At 49.8% G+C, this 26430-nt stretch overlaps 1 protein-coding gene across 1 annotated transcript in view; it reads left to right on the top strand.

Annotated features, from left to right (window-relative positions):
* Positions 1 to 26430, top strand: part of LOC147665639 (cytochrome P450 2F2-like) — a gene marked incomplete at its 3' end in the record, with an annotated part of 323787 nt that overhangs the window by 23996 nt on the left and 273361 nt on the right. The window contains exon 3 of the mRNA XM_086949621.1: positions 22999 to 23200. Within this exon, the coding sequence (XP_086805747.1) occupies positions 23024 to 23200 (177 nt within the window). The remainder of the gene's footprint in view (positions 1 to 22998; positions 23201 to 26430) is intronic.

Below are 26430 nucleotides of genomic sequence, written 5' to 3'. Positions count from 1 at the left end.
AGTCCGCCGCCACCCTAGCAGTGCTGGGACCGGCCACCAGTGGTGCGGCGGTCCCGCATCGCCAATTAGGATGCGACCGCCAGGATGGCGGCCGCATCCCGCATATTCAACATTGCGGTGGGCAGTGCTGTGAGCAGCACCCACCCCAATGTAGAAAATGCATGGCGTGCATTGGCATGCACAACATGACAGGCACCGTGAGGTGCCTGCCACCTTGTGCATGCCAATGTAGGGGGTACCATGGGTACCCCCCAAGTGCAGCCCCCAACCTCCCCACCCCTGGGGGCCCACAATGGGCCCCCAAAGCGATTCCTGCATGCCTTTCCATGGCGGAGTCTCGGGCATGGAAAAGCATATCACCTCCCACATCACAATAGGCCACCCCAAAGCACACCCACGGACCATTCTCATGCCGAAACTGCAGCTTCACCAGCAAGCGTACACAAGCACACCAAGGCAGGCAACAACCACCTGAAATGCATACTGCTCAACACCCGCTCCGTCCACAGGCACGCCATCAAACTCTGGGACCTGCTCAACTCATCCTCCCCAGACGTTGCGTTCCTGACGGAGACTTGGATGAACACCTCATTGGCACCCGACATTGCCATAGCCATCCCGGATGGCTACAAGTTCACCTGCAGGGACCACACCAACAGACTGGGAGGAGGAATCGCCATCGTCCACAGAAATACCCACAGAATCTCAACCAACTCAGAGGACACCATCGGTACAGCCGAACACCTGCACTTCCAGATCCACATCGATCCCAACCACCCTCAGAGGAACCCTCGTGTACAGACCCCCCCGGACCATGTCACAGTTCATCGACTCCATCACAGACGCCGTCAGCTTTCACACCCTAGCCTCCACAGACTACATCCTCCTCGGAGACCTCAACTTCCACCTCGAGAAAACCAATGACAGCACCTCCACCACACTATTGGGCAACCTTGCAAACCTCGGCCTCAAACAGCTCATCACAACACCAACCCACTCCGCCAGACACATGCTCGACCCCATTTTCTCCGTCAACAGCCAGGTCTCTGTCAGCCACACCACCGAACTCCACTGGACCAACCACCACTGCGTCCACTTCTCCTTCATAAAAACTACTGCACACAACCACCAGCAAAGAATCCCCCACCGCAACTGGAACAAGGCCACCGGAGACCAGCTAACCACCAACCTCGCCCAAAACCCACCATCCGACCACACCGGCACAGCCGCCCGCAACCTCAGGCAATGGATCAACGATTGTGCCAACACTCTCGCCCCGATCAAGAACTCCTCAAACAGATGCACCGCTAGAAGAGCCATCTGGTTTACCGCCGATCTCCAGATATCTAAGCAGACCTGCAGAAGCGTAGAGAAGAAATGGCGCCACGAGAAAACACCGGACAGCCAAGCAGCCCTCAAGAACACCAGCCGCAGACAACATAAAATCATCTGAACGGCCAATAGGTCCTCTTTCAAGGAACGCATTGACAACAATGCTCACAACAGCAAAGAGCTCTTCAACATCGTAAAGAAACTCGCCAACCCCAGCTCCAGCTCCAACGACATCCCACCATCACAAGACCTCCGCGACTCTCTGGCAACCTTCTTCCATCGCAAGATCACAGACATCCACGACAGCTTTGACTCCAAGACCTCTCCAACAGCCGACGACGACCCAGACCCAGCGCCCCCCAGTCACACCGGCTGCCTGACCTCCTGCAACCACACAAACAACAAAGACACCATCATGACCATGAACACCATCCACTCTGGCTCACCATCTGACCCCTGCCCTCACCACATCTTCATCAAAGAGAGCTCCATCATCGCACCCCAACTCCATAAGTGAAGTAGTGTGGCTCACTGGTTAGAGGCGGCAGACCCTCTGGGCATTAGCTTGCCTCATCTTCACTAACGGCCCCACCAGACCGCCGGGGATGCCTGGTCTCACCCTGGAGATACCCATTAAGGGACCATCTCTCATGGAAGCCAGGAAGGGTTTCGCAGCGGTCGAAGCGCCTTGGGACCCTACGGGTAAGTAGTGCGCTATATAAATGCCTATACATACATTTACACATACATAAGATCTTCAACAGCACATTCGAGACTGCCACCTTCCAGAAAGCTGGAAACACGCAGAGATCAACGCCCTGCTCAAGAAACCCAAGGCAGATCCAAAGGATCTCAAGAACTTTCGACCCATCTCCCTGCTCCCGGCGAAAGTTATCAAGAAGATAGTCAACAGACAACTGACCCAATTCTTCAAAGAAAACAACACCTTGGACTCATCCCAATCCGGATTCCGCAGCAACCACAGCACCAAAACTGCCCTCATCGCCGCCACCGACGACATCAGGGCCCTACTGGACAGCGGCAAAATTGCTGCCCTAATTTTCCTGGACCTCTCAGCCGCCTTCGACACCGTCTGCCCCCACACCCTTCGCACATGCCTCTACAATGCAGGGTTACACGACAAAGCCCTGGACTGGATCACTTCCTTCCTCACCGACAGAACCTAGAGAGTCCGCCTCCCTCCGTTCCATTCTGAAACCACCAAGATCACCTGCATCGTACCCCAAGGATCATCCCTCAGCCCGACCCTCTTCAATGTCTACATGCCACCACTCGACAACATTGTCCGATCAACGACGTCAACATAGTTTCATACGCCGGAGACACCCAGCTAATCCTCTCCCTAACCAAAGCACCCACCACCGCCAAAACCAACTTCCACGAAGGGAAGAAGGCCGTCGCCGAGTGGATTAAGAGCAGCCACCTGAAACGGAACGCGGACAAGACAGGGGTCCTCATCCTCGGCTCCACCACCTCCGCTTGGGATGACTCCTGGTGGCCGGCCTCGCTGGGAACTACACCGACACCCACCGACCACGCACGCAACCTGGGGTTCATCCTGGACTCCTCTCTGTCAATGACCCAACAAGTCAACGCCGTCTCTTCCTCCTGCTTTACCACCCTACGCATGCTTTGCAAGATCTACAGATGGATCGTGACCGGAACTAGAAGAACGGTCACCTAGGCCCTCGTCACCAGCAAGCTGGACTACGGCAACGCTCTCTACGCGTGAACCATGGCCAAACTCCAGAAGAGACTCCAATGCATACAGAACGCCACCGCACGCCTCATCCTTGACATCCCCCACCACAGCCACATCACCGCCCACCTGAGGGACCTGCACTGGCTCCCCGTCAACAAGAGGATCACCTTCAAGCTCCTCACCTACGCTCAAAAGGCACTCCACAACACTGGGCCAGCATACCTCAACGACCGACTCGACTTCTACACCCCGAACCGCCAGCTCAGCTCCGCTCACCTCGCCCTCACCACCGTCCCACGCATCCGCAGAGCGACCGTTGGCGGCTGATCATTCTCCCACCTCACTGCCAAGAAATGGAACACCCTCTCCACCCACCTACTACAGACCCAGGACCTCCTGACCTTCAGGAGACTCCTCAAGACCTGGCTGTTCGATCAGTAGCTTCTCCCCCCCTTCAGCGCCTTGAGCCCCTCACGGGTGAGTAGCACGCTTTACAAGTGATTGATTGATTGATAATATGAATGGCGGTGGCTGCAGGGCACCACCACCATATTATAGGCCTTTTCCGCCTGGTAGGTAATCATGACGATTGCCTACCGGCGGAAAAACGACGGACGGTCTTTCTGTCTGCCGCGGTAGCCCCCGCCTTCCTAACGTGGCAGGGGGTAAAAGGACGTCCGGCGGGGTGTTTTGGCGGGCGATCCGCCCGCCATGCTAATAGGCCCCTATGTCCTTACAGAATGTCTAATAATTGATACTTCTTTCAGGTAAAATTTCTATCGCAGGAACACTTCAAGCTCTTCTGCGATGGCAGGGGACTTGAAATCAAGACAGCAAAAACTAAGATCATGCTCCTAAACCCTCACAAATCTTTTAAGGGTGATCTTTTTCTAAATGGCGTCCCACTGGAGAGAGTCAGTTCCTTTGACTATCTGGGAGTAAAACTTTCTGAGGATATGGCCTGGAACCACCATCTTAACAAAACCTTACTCAAAAGTTCCCAGGCGACTGGGGTACTGCGTAAAGAATACCGCCTCTCCTACACTAAGCCTTTTGCCCCAGCATTCAAATTGTACAGTTGCAAGGCCGAGAGCAGTACCCTTTATGGTGCTGAGCTTTGGGGGATGGCAAAAGCCAACAATTTGGTATCCCTGGAGAACAGGTTCCTTAAAAATGTGGTTTCTCTCCCACAGAGTACCCCTATTTGCCCATTATTGCTAGATATGGGTATCAAACCCATAAGCGACTTAGTGAAGCTCCGCCCTCTATTGTTCTAGTATCGGCTGGTATCCACCCCGCAATTATCACTGTATGCTGCTGCCTTCCAAGACATTTGCACCCTGGATTCTGTGGAAAATTAATACGGTTTGGTAAACATTATCTGCGCCATCTTGCCTTTTCCCTCGATGCCACACTTTTTGTCGTACACACCCGCCATTTTAGGTGCCTTGGCCAGACCCACACTCTGCGTGCCACTGACCCCTAGCACGGCTCTTCGCCCTCACAAGCACATCCCCCGCACGCTGACAGCCCCCACTCTCACATGCCTTGGGTCATAAACCTCTCTTCCACGCAGCTCTGCCTCGGAACCCCATCCTGTTCCCAGCGCGACACTTCCCTCCATCCCTTCCATGGTCCCGGATCCCTTGATAACACCCCTCTTTCCTTTGTGCCCGTTTGTCTCACTCATTCCCAAGCCGCCACCTGGCCCTGCGGATACTGTCATTGCCCCCTTCCTCCTGTACAGTAGGAAACACCCCCCCCATCAAAGGATCCTTGAGCTGATCAAAGCCCCCACCCCATGAGATCCGATCAACCTCACACATTCCGTGAATCGGCGGAATGTCCAGCTGCGCGATAATCATCATCTGTTGTGACCGGGGTGGGGACTTCAACTGTAAATGTGTGTGGGAACGGGCCTGAAGCGGGGATTCCGAGGAAGTCTTTCCGTACATCAAAGGGTTGACAGAGATGTGTTTTATGCAATAAAGTAATAAATCCGTGTATAAGAGGCCAGGCCACAGAGATGCAGTTAGAGCACCTCGTGACGATACTTGCTGTCTGAACTGATGTGTTCTCCTCCGGAGAGAATAAACCCTTGTTTCCAGCCTTCCAGTCTCCAGCGCCTGCCTCTTCATTGATTAATATTTTGTGGGTTAAAGAGGCGATACCGCCGGGCAACACTTAAGGATCTTTGTTTATTGGTTGCTTCCTACCTTTTTACAATTGGCGCCCAACGTGGGGCCCATCAGCGACACGTGGATCCAGTGGGAGAGGTCCTGATGACAGAGTGAATGACTGCAACGATCGGGAGAGCTCCTGCCCAATAGACCCTCGTCTGGCAGCCGATCATCCGAACTTCACTGGTTCCGAATCGACCTCTCTCGAGTGATCTACGGTCCTGACTGGGAACCCTCAGGAGTGCCGTGGCAATATCGGAGATTGGAGGACGATCGGGCGCTGGACGCGGAAGACGAGAAACAGCCCATGTGGTCCGGGTAAGGTCGTCTAAACACGACGAATTGCGAAATGATTGTTTGTTTGATTGGAAAATACTAGTATTACTCTTTGTTGATTCGTTTGGAGATTCGCTGTCTGCAAACGGAGAAACAATAGGCTCTCCCTTTGCAAGCAGTGAAGGATAGGTAACGCAGGCTTTCGTCTCCATTGTAATCCATCGTGCCTATCTTTCTCCCCCACTGATTGATTGTTTGAAGATTGTTCTCTGGAGATTTCCTTCTCCCCCACTGATTAAATGATTGAACCCGAACTAACGTTCGCGGATTGTTTTCTGGAGATTCTCTATCTACAAACAGGAAAGAACAGATTTCCTCTTTGCAGATGGTGAAAGGGTAAGTAACGCAAACCTTTGCGGGCCTACTTATTCTCCCCACTGATTGATTGACTCATTGACTGATTGATTGATTGTAAGGGTAGCTCCCTGTTTTATTGTCAGAATAGATTTTGCTTTTGAGATATTCACTATTTGCAAACAACGTAGAATAGCAATATTCTGTCCAGTCTTTGCAGGTAGTGAAGGATAGGTAACACGGACCTTTGTCCCCATAGTGACCTGTCATGCCTGTCTTCTCCTCACTGATTGGTAGCTGGTTCAACCCGGACCGTTTATTAGAGGTGGACCATCTAGCTCCGCTGGAAGGCACCCCTAATAAAGACATGTTCACAAAATATGGATTAGTTACCATAGCCTATAGTAAGCTGTGGCATAAGTATACCAAAGAAAACCAAGAGAAACAGTGGCCACTGATAGGATCCTTCGACCTTGATAAAATAGAACGTTATAAATAGCCCTTTGTAACAGTAAGACGACGCCTATCATGCTCGACAGTCTCGGCATGTGGCGCAAAGAAGCAATGCAACGAAAGAAAAGAGACGAAGTCAGAGTAGATAAAGAAACGCGACAGACAAATACCTCTACATGAGCCCCCTCGCGGCCATCGCACGCCAACACAACCTGAACATCATCTCCTACGCCGACGATACCCAGCTGATCCTCTCCCTTACCAACGACCCCGCCACCGCCAGAGCCAACCTTCAAGAAGGAATGAAAGAAGTAGCCGAGTGGATGTCGACCAGCCGCCTGAAGCTGAACTCGGACAAGACGGAAGTCCTCATCCTGGGATCCTCGCCCTCCGCCTGGGACGACTCCTGGTGGCCCCCCGCCCTGGGAACTGCACCCAAACCGACAGACCACGCACGCAACCTGGGCTTCATCCTGGACTCCTCCCTCTCCATGACCAAGCAAGTCAACGCAGTCTCCTCGTCGTGCTTCAACATCCTGCGCATGCTACGGAAGATCTTCCGGTGGATCCCCACCGAGACCAGGAAGACTGTCACCCAGGCTCTCGTCACCAGCCGACTGGACTACGGCAACGCCCTCTACGCCGGAACCACCACCAAGCTCCAGAAGAGACTCCAACGGATCCAGAACGCCTCAGCCAGACTCATCCTCGACATCCCACGACACAGCCACATCTCCGGACACCTAAGAGACCTGCACTGGCTCCCGGTCAACAAGAGAATCACCTTCCGTCTCCTCACCCACGCACACAAAGCCCTACACGATCAAGGCCCGAGCTACCTCAACAACCGCATCAACTTCTACGCTCCCAAACGACACCTCCGATCAGCCAGTCACGCCCTCGCCGCCGTCCCCCGCATCCGAAGAACGACAACAGGAGGAAGGTCCTTCTCCTACCTGGCCGCCAAGACCTGGAACTCCCTCCCGACCGACCTGCGCCTGACCCAAGACCACCTCGCCTTCAGGAAGAAGCTCAAGACCTGGCTGTTCGGGCAGTAGCAGCACCCCCCCCCCCCAGCGCCTTGAGACCCTCCGGGTAAGTAGAGCGCTCTATAAATGTCTATGATTGATTGATTGATTGACCTCCGCATCTGGTAGGCCAAAGGAAGGGATAGCGGCGACACGGTTCCACGGAGTATACACAGGAAGGGAACGGTGTAAAGGAGTATACCGACAGGACAACCCCAAGACACAACGACCTGAAAGTAATCCCCCGACACTACGCACAGGACGAACAGACTTAGGGCAAAACCAATGTGCTTTTTGTAAATATTCCGGACACTGGAAAGCCCAATGCCCGACTCTACTGAACACGGGTAAGAGCAGAGGGCCGACAGAAATAACAGGCCGCCCGAAAGGGAAAAGGCGTGAGACAAAGACGAATCACACTGACACGGACAGGCCGGATAGAACCACCCCGTTTGATTACGCCCGATGGCACAGATTTCGCCGGACAGATTTCAGCGACATGTTTGAGTTCTCATAGGACGAACAACGCTAAGACGGGAAACCCAGTCAAGCTCTAGGTTACCCGGTGACGGACCCCGTACTACCGCTACTGTTCCCGAACACAACAGCCACCCTTTCGGATAACATACAGAAACAACACACAGAGTAGTTTCGGACAGATTAGTACACATTCCATTAATGAACTCAAACTTTGAGCGCAATGGGACTGATTATTCTCTGCTGCCCCCACTCTGTGGACAAAAGCAATTACAGGCTTGCATAGACAACCCCCCGTTCAGGAAAACTGTTCTTGTGGACACCCCACCCCCCATTACCCAGGCATAAATACCTACCCCCACTGCAGTGAGGTTCTCGTAGTAAAAAGATTCAAGGAAGCCAAGTCTCTGTCATATAATTTAAGATTTAATTCCAGTAAAGTAACACCATACTAATAGGAGCAATACAATACATATTTCCGGAAGTTCCCAAAATGCAACAGGTCACCGGTCACGCCCATCCGGAAGGTGAAACACTCAGCACGTGTGGGGCGGGGTCCTGCCGACAACCAGCGATCACAGAGGTCGCCGGTGGGATGTCCAGGAGGCACCATGGGCCCGGCATGTCCCATCCTCTTCTCCCATATGGTCTAGCGGTTAGGATTCCTGGTTTTTCCCCGCCGCGGCCCAGGCCATGAGTAGGGAGGGGGCGGATTCAGATGACCCCCTCCCTCGTATCTTCTGGTCCGGCCATCACGAATACCTCCGCTGAAAAATTGGTGCAGGGTGGGCTGGGAGAGGGAGGCGGCGCGAACGAGCCCCCCTCGCCTCCCCAGGTGGAGGTTTCCCAGCCCCGGCCCGGCGCAGAAGTCCTCCAGCCGGGCGACGACCCTACCTGCGCAGCACAGAACATGGAATGGCTGGCCACCCTACTTGCGCAGCACAGAACATGGAATGGCCGGCCACCCTACTTGCGCAGCACCGGACATAGAATGGCCAGCAACCATACTTGCGCAGCACGAGACATATGATGGCCCTCAAGTGTACTGGTGGAGGCACCACAGCTGCACCCTAGCGCCCCGAGCCGAATGTCCTGCTCCCACGGCACAGTTCCGTCTCTTTTTTCGCCCCAAGAAGTCTATGTAACTAGGACGCTTGCCCACCTGGGCACGAGTCCCCACCTCCGACAGCATCTCCACAACCTTGAAGATTCTACAAGAGTCCCAGGAGCCCTCGGCCCCTACAGGCTTCCGGTGGGGAACGACTGCTTTGATCACTAACGACGTAGCCACAAGATGGTGGTGCTCTCGTGTCGGCGCCAGCTTCAGTCTGAACCATCCAGAAAGACTGTGGGCTAACGAATTCGAGCAAGCTCCGGCTGAACCTCAACGTGACCCGGTAGGGGAAATTTTGCTTCCCTCCCCTTTTGATTGATGGTCCACATTGCCTGCCCCTTCTGTTAGCACAAGTCTTTTTGAACTGCCGCAAGGGACTCTGGTCCAATCGCCGGTTGTCGGAGACATTTTGTCCCTGATGCTGTTTCCGGACTAACCCGGCCTCACCCAAAATGGCGCCGGTGTCAACAGGAACTCACGAACGCCTCGTGGTGTTTTTTAGCTAATAAGACTTGATGTTCTGAAATATGTATACGATCCTTTGTACACTTGACGAGAAAGAGGGAGGGTTCACTTGTCGAACATGTAAAAGGATCCCGTTAAAATGTTGTTTTCAATGTACGATTTATTATGATATTATTGTAACTGATACATAACGTCGCTTATGACACACGCCCACGGTATGCATATAGGAAATTTGATTACAACTAGTCTGACTATGCTCCCAATAATGAAATGAATGCCCCCTGATCCCTCAACTATTGATAGACGTTTTTAGTTTCCTGCAAATAACTAATAAAAGCTTTTAAAATGTTTTTTTTAATACTGCAAAATAGCCTCCGCCCCTACTGTACGCGCTCCAGCCAACGCCGTGTCCGGCCGAATACGATTACACTCTCATATATACATGCTGAACAATTGTGCAAATAAAGATTTTTCAAACTATGAACAGGTATCGTATACTTTTGTAAATGTGGGATCAGCGGGAGGGTTTTCTGTGCGATCTGTTTTGTTCTCTTTTTAAGGTTACTAGAAAATGGTTGCTCAGCCCCGGATTGATGATCGAATCTAAGGCACGATACGCTGCCACCAAGTGTGCGACTGGCTCAGGAACAAACGCATGGGGAAGGACCTCGACTTCTGAGAACGGGTAAAGTAAAGCGGTATGAACGATAAAAATGTTACAAGGGTATGGTACTCGAAGGTACTAGGGAACAGGGTTGGCCGAAGAGCGGGTATGCCTTAGGACATCACAGCATTGGAAATGATTTAAGGATCCCGATAGCTAGATACATCTACAAACCAGGTACCTCGCACTAAACGCCTCTGATCTCTAACGTTTCCCTACACACGGCCTATAATGCCACACTCGGACCGTCTCCCTCATGATCAACTTATCGCTCGCCATCCTTACCACACTGCCCGCCCCCACCCTGGCTTCAGAAACCAAGGTCCCAGGGATTACATCCCGAGGAGATAAGACGAGTATGTGGTAAGTAAAGGACTTTCGTGCCCGTACATTTGATATGCGTGAATGCTGTCCCCCTCTCCCTTCCCCTCTTTTCCTCCCCCTACAGGTTACATTGGAATCACGACTGGGGTATAATGAAGATCTGAAGCCGCGCCATGTCTGATACATGAAGTGGGCTAACGCTGCAAGGTGGCACCTAAGGACACCCACGAACAACCCTTGTAACGAAAAAGCCAATAGTTGTATGATATGATGGGACGTGATCACCCCTAACCCGTGTTGCGTGAATGAGCACATGTCACGTATGTCTGAAACTATGAGAAAATGCTTTCTATGCGACTGAAACATTGACTTAACTAGGCAAAGGACCGAGAGTGCGAGAAGTGCAACACAATGGTGCCTTTTACTCAATACATGTCCCTTTGTACCCGGCCTAATGCTCGTCCGTCCCAAATTGCATGCTTTCTAAATTCTAACACAGACCCGTAATGTCTCATGTTGTGTAATGCGCTGAATAGCCTATCCTAGTACACGGCCACTCTCCGTGTCCCACGTGTACTGTTTGGCCTATTGTTGCATCTCTCTCTCTCTCTCTCTCTCTCTCTCTCTCTCTCTCTCTCTCTCCTCCAAACTCTCACTCTTCATAACGACTGGCACCTAATTGGCGAACCGCCATCCATGGTGCACCACCCAATTGGCTCCAAATACCGCAAGTATTTGCACAAATTTGTCTTAATGAAATCACATTGATGCCATGTTACTACCTCTCCTTTCAGCTAAATATTGATAAAAACTAGATTGGCCAGAAGAGAAAGGACAGGTAAGACGACTGAGGTTCCCTAATCTGACCCGTAGTCAGGGAACCACATGTCAGTGGCTTTTATGATAAAAATGCCTCAGGTAACGCGACCCTCCCCGTCCCGAATTGTCTCAATGCCCAAACAGTAAAAGTGATCGAAGCATCCCCGTCTTCCCAGAACACCCCCAGTTTTGTATCAGCTGCCCCGAACGAGAGTTTGAAAAATGTGGCTCACCCCCGGCTGTAAGAGATGGGTTGGCTTACAACTGACACAGACCAGCCGTTGTTCCTAGAAATGATTTTTGATGAACAAGCTACAAAGTTTAGAAATTCGAGAAATGTCCCTGAACGCATACCAACTGAACTGTAGCCTTCTGCTAGATAACACCCTTGTGACACAAAGCAAGACGATAGTCCCTCCCCCAGTCTGCTATGTTCCTAGTTGTTTTCCATAAGACCCCGGTCACCCCAGGGATGAGTTGAATAGTTATCGCAAGCCCCCCAGTTTTTTAATGAAGTAGCTAGGTTGTGAGAGACTACGTTGAAAGTGGAATGATGTTTACGAAGTCAAGATCAGATCGAAATGAAGAAATTGTTCTAGTAAACCCTGTTGAAAGTAAAATGTTTAGCTGAAAGATAGGATGCATCGATATAATGGAAAATTGTTTAGCCCATGTTCATTCCTCAGAAAGATATCTATCAGGCCATGGTGATAGCACGTTGCACTTTTTCGTAAAATACAAAGCCCTGAAGAGCGATATAGCTTTGCAAGACTCGTACTAGAAAAGCGGGTCTCAGCCAGAGGAACTGATGTGACTGTAATAAACAAATGCAATGAATAGGTATCAGACCTCGTACCATGACAATGAATGTAATACCAACAAACGCCAAAGAAATAGTTACAATGAAAGTTGTAGGGATTCCAGCAAACCTATCATCAATTATTTATACGTTGGTTGTAAACCCCAATGTAACGGATGTTTCCCCAGTTGCTTGGAGCTGGGAGAGAAATAGACTTATGTGATTACCTTCCTCTGCCAGTTCTCTAAAGACTGTCTTTTCAAACTCATTTAAGGGTACCACTGTCGGAGGAGAGAGAGACCGGATGTGGGAGCACGCGGCCTGACTGCAGATCGTGGAACACCTGCGACATTGACCAAGGCGGGACCGCAACAGTAAGGAGTCGCAGGACGAGGCACTGTTTCCGACAAAATGAAAGGAAAGGGCTGACCTGATGCCCCTGCTCGATGATCAACATGTGCCGAAAAGTCCCCGCCCTCTGAGCCCGGTCATGGGCCCTCCTACCTGAAATTTTCCATCCCCTTGGTCTGTTCCCGATCTGGCCCTGCTCCATCCCCTCTATCCCCCGACCTACCATAAGGACTACCCACACACACCCCCTTCTTCCACCTGAACTCTTTGACAATCGACTCGAAAAAGAGCAAAAACTGCAGTCCGATTGAATAGGGTTTTGTTGCAAACTAAAATGAAACTTGGGTGCCCTGTCTAAGGTACCCATGAAAAGAACAGTTAGGACACAGGGCGACAAAGGACCTTTTTGACCAGAAAAACGAGGAAAAGGTCATGCCCTGCAACGCAGGACCCGGAATAGAGCTGAACGCATAGCTCCACCGCCGGTGCTCAACAGTGCCAACAGAAGACGACAAAGGACGCTGAGAACTCACTAATAATGGTCTAGAACAATAAGACACTGGAAAAAGCAACACCCCTCCTCTTCGAACAGTGACACCCCTGATTGTCGTTTTTACTACGTCTCATTTCTCTCCCAGCCACCATTGTATTGATTATGCTCCAACCAAATATGAAATGAATTTACATACGTAATAACCTATCAGTTCATATTCCGAATGACTATAAGCATCTATGAAATGTACCCAACGCTATCACTACAGAATCATTTTTTTATCCGATATTGCATTTCTATGACTTTCCTGCAACGAGCCTAACGAGGGGCTCGCCTCCCAAGATGAAAGATTTAAATGTAATGTTTATGCATAGTTCCTTCGCCTAGGTTCCTACTTCTTTACTTATGACTGCCACAGTAGACATGAATAGGAAATAGGCCAGCAAGATGTCTTGTGAATGTTAAAGGGAGGACTGTGGAAAATTAATATGGTTTGGTAAACATTATCTGCGCCATCTTGCCTTTTCCCTCGATGCCACACTTTTTGTCGTACACACCCGCCATTTTAGGTGCCTTGGCCAGACCCACACTCTGCGCGCCACTGACCCCTAGCACGGCTCTTCGCCCTCACAAGCACATCCCCTGCACGCTGACAGCCCCCGCTCTCACATGCCTTGGGTCATAAACCTCTCTTCCACGCAGCTCTGCCTCGGAACCCCATCCTGTTCCCAGCGCGACACTTCCCTCCATCCCTTCCATGGTCCCGGATCCCTTGATAACACCCCTCTTTCCTTTGTGCCCGTTTGTCTCACTCGTTCCCAAGCTGCCACCTGGCCCTGCGGATACTGTCATTGCCCCCTTCCTCCTGTACAGTAGGAAACACCCCCCCCCCATCAAAGGATCCTTGAGCTGATCAAAGCCCCCACCCCATGAGATCCGATCAACCTCACACATTCCGTGAATCGGCGGAATGTCCAGCTGCGCGATAATCATCATCTGTTGTGACCGGGGTGGGGACTTCAACTGTAAATGTGTGTGGGAACGGGACTGAAGCGGGGATTCCGAGGATGTCTTTCCGTACATCAAAGGGTGGCCAGAGATGTGTTTTATGCAATAAAGTAATAAATCCGTGTATAAGAGGCCAGGCCACAGAGATGCAGTTAGAGCACCTCGTGACGATACTTGCTGTCTGAACTGATGTGTTCTCCTCCGGAGAGAATAAACCCTTGTTTCCAGCCTTCCAGTCTCCAGCGCCTGCCTCTTCATTGATTAATATTTTGTGGGTTAAAGAGGCGATACCGCCGGGCAACACTTAAGGATCTTTGTTTATTGGTTGCTTCCTACCTTTTTACAATTCCATGCATAAAATTGGTTGGATAAAACACGCTAAAACCCTCTTGTCACTCATAGGTTTAGAGGGATACAATATCGGCTCTCCACCACCCCTCACTAAAAGTCAGATAAAAATCCCTTATTGTGAAGGGGTTGAGCACTGTGCCGTTTTAGCCGGCAATCGAAAGCAACTGACCGAGGAATTTAAGGATATTAAGTACAACCGCACCCTTGAAAGTTACCTCGATATTATTAAAGTGCCGACCAATAGAAAATTATATATTCCGTTTAGATTCGGCAGTCTGCCCATTAATTTATTTGACAAATCTTTGGCTGTCTAACGAAGTATTATCAAAGAGCTATCCCTGCTGTCCCTCTCCACAAGAATCTATTGCTCACTTCCTTTTTGCATGCAAAGCAAACACTAAACCCAGGAGTCGATGTCTCTCTCCTGTTTTCAGAGAACTTGGCACTCGAGATCACAGAGAGGCTCTGCGTATACTAAAATCTGACGCAAGGCCTCTATTTGTGTGTGCTATTGCAAAATACCTGGGAATTGCATGGGTAATCAGAAGAAAGGTGGTGAATGGAAAGGGGCGACCAATCGGTCCCCCCGAACGTATGGCAGAGTACCACGATCCCCCCGGGAAGCCATCTTGGGCGGGAGGCGAGTCTCGGCTGGTATGCCCGAAGCGGCGTAGCCGGGGCGCGCCTTTTTCCCGCCCTAGAGTGGGTTGGCCTAGACACTGAAGCGGCTGGCCACGCCCTTGGGGCAGGCAGGGGCGGGTTTACGCCCGCCCTGAAGACGGATAAAAGGAGGAACAAGACCAGAAAGCATCCTCTTGTTCCTGTGCTCTGAAGCTGCCCTCCTCGCTGCACGTGAGCTAGAGACGGAACGAAGAGCCAATTTTGAGCGTTGTAATCAATCTTGTTTGTTTTGCAGATACTCTGTCGGAGAATGCCGAAGAAGGCGGGAAAGCGAATGACTACCGAACAGATGCTGCGTGTTCTCATGAAGGAGATGACCGACCTAAAGAGGCGGATGGATAAAAATGAGGAAGGGGGCCCGAAACGTCCTTTGGAAGGAACGGCCCCGGGAGGAAAAGGCAAGAGGCCCAGGAGAGGAGCAGCTGGGGGAGATACCCCGGGTCCCAGGGTCCCGCTCGAAGCACCCACTCCTGTGCCGGAGGAAGGGAATCCGATTCCCGTGGTGGTCACCCCCGTGTCCGGGGAAGATATGCCGCCCGAGCTGGCAGCACAAGTAGCAGCGTGGTTGGGTAAAAGTAGCGAGGGCGCCACGGCTGTCGACGCGCAGGTGTTGATGAAGCAACTGCGGGAAACTCGTGAAGCAGCGAGGGTGCCCACGCCGGCCGCGGCCGTAGAGAAGCCTCAGGGGACGGTTTTAGTCGCAGAGACAGCGTCCAGTTCAGGTAAGCGGCCATTGCCGATTGCGAGGGAAGAGTCGGCACCCTCTCGAAGGGAGAGGTTGGGTCAGCATGTTCCTTTAGCTATTAAAGAAAAGATATGGGCAGGGGAATATGTAAACATCTTCTCGTTGCTTACTGATCATTATGAGATGGAGCATGTTAAAAGTCAGAAGGATCTCATGCATCCGAGTGTTTGGCGCGCAAAGATGGCCGCCTTTAAGGTTAATGAAAACATTGGCAATTGGGGCAAGGCATGGGGGATTTTCACATCGATCTTGGGAGAACGGAGGCCCGAATTGCTACCCGAATTGCCGAGTTATCAGTCACGGATCATGGGGTACTCGGTATCACACGAGGGTAATCATTGGTTTTGCTATGATAATCTTTTCAGAAAAGCAAAAGAACATGATAAAAACTTAACTTGGGATTGTTATGATTCTGTGTCCTGGTCCAAAATGAAGGATACTGGTATGTTGAAAGTGCCATTAGTAGGGAGTAATGTGGGCGAATCCTCCCGTCAATATGCGGGGACGCCTTTTCGATCAGGTACGGGTACCGACAATCACTCGAGGCCTACCGGTAATACAGGTAAAAAGGGGGTTTGTTGGAATTTTAACAGGGGTAAATGTACTAGGCCCCAGGGATCGTGCAAATTTAAACACGAATGTAGTGGGTGTGGGCAATCATCCCATCCTGAGTCCACGTGCAGAGCCAAAACGGGTGATAACGGGGGTAGAGGAGGTGCCAAACAGGTCTAACATAGTCCGAGGGGCGCCTTTACCTACCCCGATTGATACCTTGGCAATGATTCCCTGGCTCAGTGAATACCCGGATCGTGCTTCTGCTGGGGTGTTGCGGAACGGGTTTTCATATGGTTTCCGCATCCCAGTGGGGGACTTTCAGGGTGTGGAAAAATGCAAAAATCAGATATCGGTCTTGCAGCATACGACCGTGGTACAGGAAAAGATCCGGAAGGAGGTTACTCGAGGTCGAGTCGCCGGTCCGTTTAGTGTACCCCCGGTGGCTAACTTTGTTTGTTCGCCTTTAGGAGTGGTCCCCAAGAAGGACCCGGGTGAGTTTCGGCTGATACATAATTTGTCAGCCCCACGTGGTCTTTCCGTAAACGAAGCGATAGACCCGGAAATGTGTTCGGTACGGTACGCATCTTTCGATGAGGCCGTGGCCATTTTGAATCGCCTGGGGCCCGGTGCGCTGATGGCAAAATCTGATATTGAGTCAGCGTTCCGGTTGCTCCCGGTACATCCAGACGATCAGCGTCTCCTGGGTTTCATGTTTCAGGGTCAGTATTACATGGATAGGTGTATGCCGATGGGATGCTCGATTTCTTGTGCCCATTTCGAGAAATTCAGTAGTTTCCTACAATGGGTCTTCACTAAGAAGACGGGTTTTCAACATGTGATGCATTATCTCGATGATTTTTTGTTCCTGGGGGCAGCCGGGGATCCGGAATGTGGGCAAGCTTTGGCTGCATTTTGTGTTTTAATGAATCAATTTGGCGTTCCATTGGCACCAGGTAAGACGGTGGGTCCTTCGACTTGCCTCGAGTTTCTGGGGATCGAGTTAGACTCCGGAGAAGGTTGTTTCCGTTTACCAAGTGATAAAGTGTTAAAGTTCAGGGCATCCCTGCAAATGTGTATGAGTGAATCTAAGGTTAAGCTGCATCAATTACAGCAGTTAGTGGGACAGTTGAATTTCGCCCTAAGAGTTATACCAATGGCCCGCCCTTTTTCCCGTTCGATCGCTCAAGCCATGGTTGGACTGAAGGAGGGCCATCATCGCACAAGGCTCTCGGCAGAGGTCCGCCAGGACATGCGCATTTGGTTGGCATTTCTGGCGGATTTCAATGGTCGAGTCGTCTGGAACAAACCGGCCGTGTCCTCTGAGGAGCTGGGGCTGTGGACAGATTCGGCAGGGAGCATGGGTTTTGGTGCCATTTTCGGCACTCGATGGTCTGCACAAAAATGGCCGGCATGGTGGCAGAACAGTGGACTGACAAGTAACATTGCTTTCCTGGAACTTTTCCCCATTTTTGTGGCCCTGAGAACGTGGCCCGAAGGGTTCAGAGATCACTCTGTGGTATTTTGGTCTGACAATATGACCGTGGTTGAGTGTATCAATAGCCAGGCAGCACGATGCAAATGGGTTTTGAGACTGCTCAAGGAAATCGTATTACTGTGTATGCAATTGAATGTGTTATTCAAAGCAAGACATGTCCCGGGGGTAATGAACCAGGCGGCTGATGCCCTTTCTCGTTTTCGTATGCAGGCCTTCTGGGGTTTTCTTCCCACAGCGGACCCGGAGCCGGCACCCTTTCCCGAAGCTCTCTGGTCTCTCGGTGCCCCGAACTTCGTAACCTCGTGGGAGAGAGTTTAGCACCCAGGACGAGGAAGGCATATGAACGGGCGTTCCGGTCCTATTTAGCCTTTTTGGGGACTGCTAGAGAGGAGCTTTGGGGCCAGGAGGAAGGGGTAGTGAACTTTCTGATGTCATTACATCTGGCAGGGAAAACGGTGGCCACGGCCCAGAGGCATCGGGCTGCCATTTCCTTTGTTGCTAGGGCTCATGGGATCCAAGACCCGACAGCGTCTTTCGTTGTGCAAAAAGCACTACGTGGGTGGCAACGCCTTGAGGGTCGCAGAGTAGATGAGAGGCGCCCGATAGGTTTGGATAGGTTGGCCCAGTTATTATCCAGACTCCCTACAACATGTTCGTCTCAGTTTGAGACAGTGTTATTCCGAGCCGCTTTTACGCTGGCATTTCATGGGGCTATGCGGGTAAGCGAATTAGTGGCAAGGAACAAGCAGGATGTGACGGGAGGACTGTGCGCAGAGCACGTTCAGATCAGAGGGGAGACGATGACTGTCTCGTTCGTGAGGTCCAAGACCGATCAGAGTGGGATGGGTGAATGCATAATTATACGCAGGATTCCCGGGTCGTCCATGTGCCCAGTGAAGTGTTTAGAGGATTATTTAACACGAAGGGTGGCATCATGGGGGGGGACCTTGTTGAGACACGCGGACGCCACCCCACTGACAAGGTTTCAGTTTCAGCGGGTGCTTGCGATGTCGATTACAGCTGCGGGCTTGAACCCGGGCGAATTTGGGACCCATTCCTTTCGGATAGGGGCTGCTACAGAGGCTACAGCCAGGGGTCTGAATGTGGAACAAGTTAAACGTGTGGGGCGTTGGTCCTCCAATTGTTATAAAAGGTATGTGCGTTTGCACATGTTGTGAAGCTGTAATGATGTACTCACGCTTCTTGTTTTGTTTGGTTTTCAGTTACGCAAGCCTACGAGGCGGGGCGGACTATGCAGTCGACCCAACACCGGGCCAGCGGTCAGACATCACCGGCTGTTAAAAAGGAGGTGTGGGTCGTGGGCCACTCATACGTGAGGCGTGCCGCGGACGTATTCAAGGCAGGTGACATGGTGCACGTGGCTGGGGAATACGGGTACAGTGTGTCCTTCTACGGAAAGGGCGGTCTCTGTATTGACCAGTTTCAATCATTTTTCGAGGGTTTGCTAGGGCGGACGAGGTCACCGCCGTCTGTAGTCATAGTACATCTTGGGGGCAATGATTTGGTCACCACTGGTAGACGACTTCTCCTGGAAGCGATGCTTTCCACTGTAAGTTGGTTAGCGAGGAGAGTTCCAGGGTGCACAATTGCGTGGTCCCATATGATCCCACGAAAAGTGTGGTGGGGGGCTTTTTCGGTTTCTGCTTTAAATCACTCTGTGAGAAAAATTAATAACAAAGTAAGTAGGTTGTTCCGTTCCAATGCACTGCATTCTATCGCGCATGGATGTATTAATGATGACAGTATGTACTTGGGGGATGGTGTTCATTTGTCTCGGATGGGGAATGAGTTACTCATAGGAGACTTCATAGCTTGGCTGAAGACGTTAAACATGACCTTTAGGTAGGAGTGTGGTGGGGGGTCCGGATAGCCGGTCAACTATCCGGACCTGTGGCGGTAAGGTCATGATCGGTGAGCACTAATTGGAAGATCCCTATGAGTGGGCGTCACCCATTACGGATGGGGGCGCTCGGAGGAGGTGGCCATTGGCCCCTCAACGGGGAGGCGGTCCCTTCTAAGGATGGGTCGCCGAAAGGAAAGGGAAGGCGGTCAAGGCCCCTTCATGGGTAGGAAGGGTTACAGCCCCCTCCTGGGGAATTTCCCGGGGCCAGGACGTCTGCGACGGCAGATGTGGTAAGTTGTGTGGGGTTTGGGGGGGGGTCTACGCTACCTTCTAGATACCTCACACGAGTCCTCGTACGACCTTTAAGTGGCGTCGAGTTTTATTGGGGCCCCCGTCAAGTCAAGGGAAATTGGTAGTTGCACTTGAGGTATGCCTCCGTGCCGCCCCTCTCAAGTGAGGGGGATATGTCTGGGTTAGGGATCTTGACACCGGTTACAACCTTGCCGTTGGCCCTTAAACGTTAGGATGTACAATTTCAAAAGTTAAGTAAATGTTTGGTAGGATGTTAGTTCGGCTAGGAGAACCTTTGTACTAGAGGATATGTTAAGATTAGCCAAACATCGCAATGTGGTAATGAAATTGTACATAATATGAAACTGTTTATTTTAATGTTTTAATTTTGTTTCATATTTTAATAAATACGGCCCGGGAGGGTCACTCCCTCCCGTCTCCAAAAAACTTCAGAACTGTTTCCGGTTTCCCATCCTTGGGGATTGTGTTGAGAGGGGGTGGCGGGTATCTCAGCCATATGGAAAGGGGCGACCAATCGGTCCCCCCGAACGTATGGCAGAGTACCACGATCCCCCCGGGAAGCCATCTTGGGCGGGAGGCGAGTCTCGGCTGGTATGCCCGAAGCGGCGTAGCCGGGGCGCGCCTTTTTCCCACCCTAGAGTGGGTTGGCCTAGACACTGAAGCGGCTGGCCACGCCCTTGGGGCAGGCAGGGGCGGGTTTACGCCCGCCCTGAAGACGGATAAAAGGAGGAACAAGACCAGAAAGCATCCTCTTGTTCCTGTGCTCTGAAGCTGCCCTCCTCGCTGCACGTGAGCTCGAGACGGAACGAAGAGCCAATTTTGACCCACCCACCAGCCCCTGAAGACAGCGAGTGGTTTTGAATAAAGTTTGATGGATAATTCTGATTTTCGTTTACAGGTTGTGGTATTATCGTGAAGATTTTGAGTATGCAATAAAGAATGATCGATTTGTGTTATGTTTTGCAAATAAAGTAATTGTGCTTTAGTGTTCATCAGTAAGCATGCTTTGAATAAAGTTGTTGTTGATACTGTCTGTTATATTTAGTCTTTAGTTATTTAGTTATCATTGTCGTATTTATTTTGGTCGGGCGGTAAGGTCATGATCGGTGAGCACTAATTGGAAGATCCCTATGAGTGGGCGTCACCCATTACGGATGGGGGCGCTCGGGGGAGGTGGCCATTGGCCCCTCAACGGGGAGGCGGTCCCTTCTAAGGATGGGTCGCCGAAAGGAAAGGGAAGGCGGTCAAGGCCCCTTCATGGGTAGGAGGGGTTACAGCCCCCTCCTGGGGAATTTCCCGGGGCCAGGACGTCTGCGACGGCAGATGTGGTAAGTTGTGTGGGGTTTGGGGGGGGGTCTACGCTACCTTCTAGATACCTCACACGAGTCCTCGTACGACCTTTAAGTGGCGTCGAGTTTTATTGGGGCCCCCGTCAAGTCAAGGGAAATTGGTAGTTGCACTTGAGGTATGCCTCCGTGCCGCCCCTCTCAAGTGAGGGGGATATGTCTGGGTTAGGGATCTTGACACCGGTTACGACCTTGCCGTTGGCCCTTAAACGTTAGGATGTACAATTTCAAAAGTTAAGTAAATGTTTGGTAGGATGTTAGTTCGGCTAGGAGAACCTTTGTACTAGAGGATATGTTAAGGTTAGCCAAACATCGCAATGTGGTAATGAAATTGTACATAATATGAAACTGTTTATTTTAATGTTTTAATTTTGTTTCATATTTTAATAAATACGGCCCGGGAGGGTCACTCCCTCCCGTCTCCAAAAAACTTCAGAACTGTTTCCGGTTTCCCATCCTTGGGGATTGTGTTGAGAGGGGGTGGCGGGTATCTCAGCCATATGCGTACCGGCCTAACCTATGATCAGCATTTGTGTCTTAAATTCCTATTAAAATATTTTTGCCATATCGGATTACAAATTTGAAAGAGCAAGCAATATTGCTTAGTATTCTTTTAAGTTTTTTACCGTTTTGCAACAAATGTTTAAAATATTTCAATGCTTGTATTGCATAGACAGATGACTCATCAATCTCCCTGATACATTCATCATTGCCAAGAAACCATGTTGGAAATGCTGTCCTATTACAATAACTAATGTAATATAGAGCGCTTAAAACATCTCCACCAGAACTTGGCTTAAACAGAATATGTATCTGTAAGTCTGCCTATATTTTAGCATCGGGATGGTTTGCATTTATGAGGACATTGAGATGTGTATACCTCCTGTAGTTTAATTTGATGTCTATTTTTATCCTCGCAAGCTTTTACATTTAATGCTACCTTTTAAAGTTGTACAACTTTTATTATTGAAGCGCATCTTTTGATGTATAACGACATACACGCAACTCATTCTGTGTCTTTTATGGTAATTTTTACCGAATTAAAGATTTGATGATTGTGAAGAACATAAACACGAGGCGATCTTGACCGCATCACACACAATTTCGTGCTATTTTTTTGTTTAAATCCTCCTTGCAACAAAAACGTGCAGGAAGGTCTCCCTCCCTGCACATAAATAAAACTTAAATGCCAGTTTGTAACTTACATGTTTGCTGCTTCATGAAGCACACATGTAAGTTACAAAACGGCATTTAAAAAAAAGGTTTGTTTATGTACTGTAAGGGACACCTTCCCGTACATAAACAAACCATGGAATTATGCTTTTTCCATGTGTGCTGCATAAGGCAGCACACATGGAAGAAGCAGAAACGATGAGAAATAATGCATTTCTCCTCGTTTCGCCACCTTTAGGAGGTAGTTTGGCGCAACCTCCTATTTCCGCTGCCCTTGTGAATAGGAGGTAGCGTCAAAGTCAGTAGGCATTGCGTTGGAACGCCCACCAGAACACCCACTGCACTCCCCCTTCACGCTAAAATCAGCGTGAAGGAGGCTCTTTTCACAAGGCAGCGTTAAGCTGCGTTAAGCCACTTAACGTGGCTTAACACTGCCTTGTGAATAGGGCTAAGCCCCTATCGCCACACAACCTCACTTAAAGTGACGCGGTGGTGGCGATGGGGGCTTGAGAATATGCCCCACGTCTAGGTTCCCTGGACTCTTCCTGTGTTAATGCAATGCTAATCATCCCAGAAGCCAGTGGCAGTTCTCATTGTAATATTTCATGTTTTCCAGGTGAAGTGTTCTGCTGGTGTTCGGGATGGAGTTGTTGGAAGCACTGATTCTTCTCTCAATATTATGCCTCACCTATTTTGCCTTTTTTTATTGGAAATGGTGGGCAAAGAAATCTCTGTTTCCACCTGGCCCGATGCCACTGCCTTTCATAGGCAATTTACTGCAAGTCAACATTAATGACCTAGTCAGTTCACTCATGAAGGTAATGTGCTTTCTGTGCTTCTGTTCTGCAAATGTAATGCAATTAAATGTCACAATGCCATTGGATGCCCATGCTCTGTACTTTGCTCAGTCTTGGGTTCGAACTAACACTTCCTCTTTGCAAGGTAACCCTAAATAAGCGGAGAAATTAACATTAAATGGAGGGCGTGGCTCCAGTTTACAAAACCTTAGGTTAGCATGGTAAATGCAAATGAAAAAATATTACCCCAGTTAAGTGTGGCTAATCACTTTCTGGATCAGTCATAAACTATAAAATGGCGTCCCACTCGAGTGATCTTGCTCATCAGATAAGTAAAGTCTGTGATTTTGAGAAAATATATGTATAGCAATAATTTTTAAGTACCTAATTACGAATGCCTTGTATTGGGGGTTAACATTTATCGCACGTGGTAACCGAGATCACAGAAAAACCTGCCTGTTATGGTATTTACTGAGTATTTTCCCCTGGTATATTTCACCAGGTTTATTTGTGAGAAATTGCTGGAATGCAGCGATTGCCAAAAAATCATGTTTCCGATCTTCATGTTTGTGCAAGGATAGGAAAAAGGGGCAGCTCATTACAAGGACCCTACACTTTCTACAAACAATCCCCAATTAACAATTATTTACAGTCCTATATGCCTTGTAATCATTTTGGAAAAAAAAAAATTCCAAGCAAATAAGTTCCTTTGTCCAGTGCAACTGCAAGACGGCTACCCAGGGCACAAGACCTAAAAAAGAAGAGGGGGACTAGCCTAGTTAGGCAGTATGCAGGTGACATCATGACTCACAACATCACAATGCGTGAAATCTCGGTGCACAACATCACGGCGCATGGCATCACACATGGCATCACAGGAATCGACATCATAGAAAGTGGCATCACAAGCCACGACTTTACAGGAAGTGGCATCACAATAAGTGACAACAGGTCTAAAGCCCTCACATATATGTTTAGCAGGTCTATCACGTGTACATTTGAGCGCATTGCAATGATAATAGCAAACTGAGCTATGGAAGATGATATGTGACTTCTACACCTTGCAATCGCCCTGTTTTATATAACACATCCTGTTCATTCATTAAAAAACTTATATAATTTATTGTACATGTAATATGCATGTGTTGATGTAAAGCGCTCTGACACCCTGCATTGGCATGAGCAGGGCTATACAAGAAAAATATTTCAACTCAGGGAAGTAAGCGCTATATAAATGAAATTTGCTTTGTGTAAGTACTGGGAAAGACCAACACATCTGACATTCTTACAGTGCATGCATATCTCCTAAACAGGGACTGAATAAAGTGACAAGCTGCCTCTCTTAAGTATGTGTGAAGTGCTAACAAGGTGTGAGCCTTTGTTTCCCCTCCGCTTCATTTGCATCCGGTGTGAGGCTCCTGACTTATCCCAGTCAGGAGACACGAACAAAAGGAATCCTGACAACCCCTCGAATTCCACCTATTTTATGGACCCAGCAGAAGTGTATAAAAAAAAAACCCGTCCCTGCCTGCACATTGGTGCCTGTTGCAGATGGAAAGCAGACCAAGTGCAGATGCTGCTGAAAGTGTTCCGGTGTTTGGAAATTACACCTGGACAAGATCAGCACATTATTCAGTGGGGCCCAAATTCTTGGCAGGGTGGAAAGCGTTCACCCTGTGAAAATAGTAGTTGGACCCTGTCCACCCACGTGTATCCCAGACTTGTGCCTGCTGCTACCCATGAGCGCGTCCTGGCTCTGGGTTTGACTCAGATTTATTTATTTAGCAGAATGCCCTTAAGAAACTTTAGGCAGTCGTGGCCGGCATGACTCGCGGGTTGGGGTGCGGGGGTTGGACAGGGGGATCATTTTAATTAAAAAAACCAAAAAAACCTTACCTTCGGCCGTCATATCCCGCGTCGCGTCATCCTGCCAGGAAGTAGCCACAGGCAGCAGCAGGCAGCCGCCCTCTCCTAATCTAATCACAAGGCTGCAATGGCAGCGTTGTGATTGGCTGGGATGTCGACTGCCCAGGCGTCTATAGGGAGGCTGTTTTCTCCATGCAGGCTTTATGCAGCCTACATGGAGAAAGCAGGAGAGTGTGCATGACTGGTTTGGTTGGCCCTGGCGCTGACCAAACAGTTAGCGCCCACAACATTGGGCTAGCCTCTCCTCCACAAAACCAAACCCTTCTTCTGTTTTCTCGCAGTGTGCGAAGCAGAACCATAAAATGGTATTTTTACCATTTTATGTTTCAGCTTCTCCCAGTGCGAGAAAGCAGTGGGGCGACGCTTCTCCACCCACATGGGGGAGCTAGGTGGTCATTTCCCAAATAAAGGAGACTAGGGAGGGTGTTTTATAACCAAGGTGCTGAGTAGGAGTAAGCTCATCTTCCCAATCGGGTACAGAAAATCCGAGGAATATCAACTACAGAGGCATCCTCGTAGCGAAGAGTTTTTTTGCAAATGTGAAACTTAACTAGATCAAATAAAAGCAGATGCAAGGTTATAGTAATCTCTATGAATAATTCAGAGAGCTTTAACATGCAAGTGACATAGGTAGCCAATGAAGACTTTTTAGTCTGTTTTTGACTTTTACTAAAAACCCAGGGCTTCATTTGTGAGGTTTTGCCATCGGAAGTGAAGCAGGCTCTCCTGCTTCGTTGCCCTACTGCAAAAGAAAAGGGCAGGAATGCACCGCATCCATCAGATACGGTGCATTCCTGTCCTTTTCCTCTGTGACAGCACACAATTGGCTGCCGTGAGCCAACACAGGCACCTTTGCACCATTGTGCAAGGGTGCCTGCATTGCGGGGATGATTTTTTTTGTGCAGGAAGGGAAAACTGCATGCACAAAAACAATCACAAGAGGCTTTTTCCTCTTTATATGTGTGCCTCAGAATGCAGTACACATAGAAAAAGGAAAACAAGATGAAATAAAGATATTTCTTCTAGTTGGGGCTCGCTTACGCCTCCCCTGGGGAGGTGTACATTTTTGTCGCTGCCTCAGATTTACGATTTCTCGTAAATCTGGGGCAATGTCAAAAAGCCATGGATATTGCTGAGAACGCCCCCTGCAAAACCCTTTGCACACCCCTTTAAATGATAAAAATGTTTTGAAGGGAACACTATTTACGAGGTAGCATTTAGTGGCTTTGTGCTGCATCTTAAATATGGAGCAGGCTCCTGCGCCAAGGAACGTCACAACCCTTGGAAAGCAATGAAAGCAAAACAATGGGTCATTAATTAGTAAG

Source organism: Lissotriton vulgaris, unplaced genomic scaffold, assembly GCF_964263255.1.
Source record: "Lissotriton vulgaris unplaced genomic scaffold, aLisVul1.2 SCAFFOLD_614, whole genome shotgun sequence".
Classification (NCBI taxonomy): domain Eukaryota; kingdom Metazoa; phylum Chordata; class Amphibia; order Caudata; family Salamandridae; genus Lissotriton; species Lissotriton vulgaris.
Note: the sequence above shows the minus strand (reverse complement) of the source record. Positions and strands in the feature narration are given on the sequence as shown.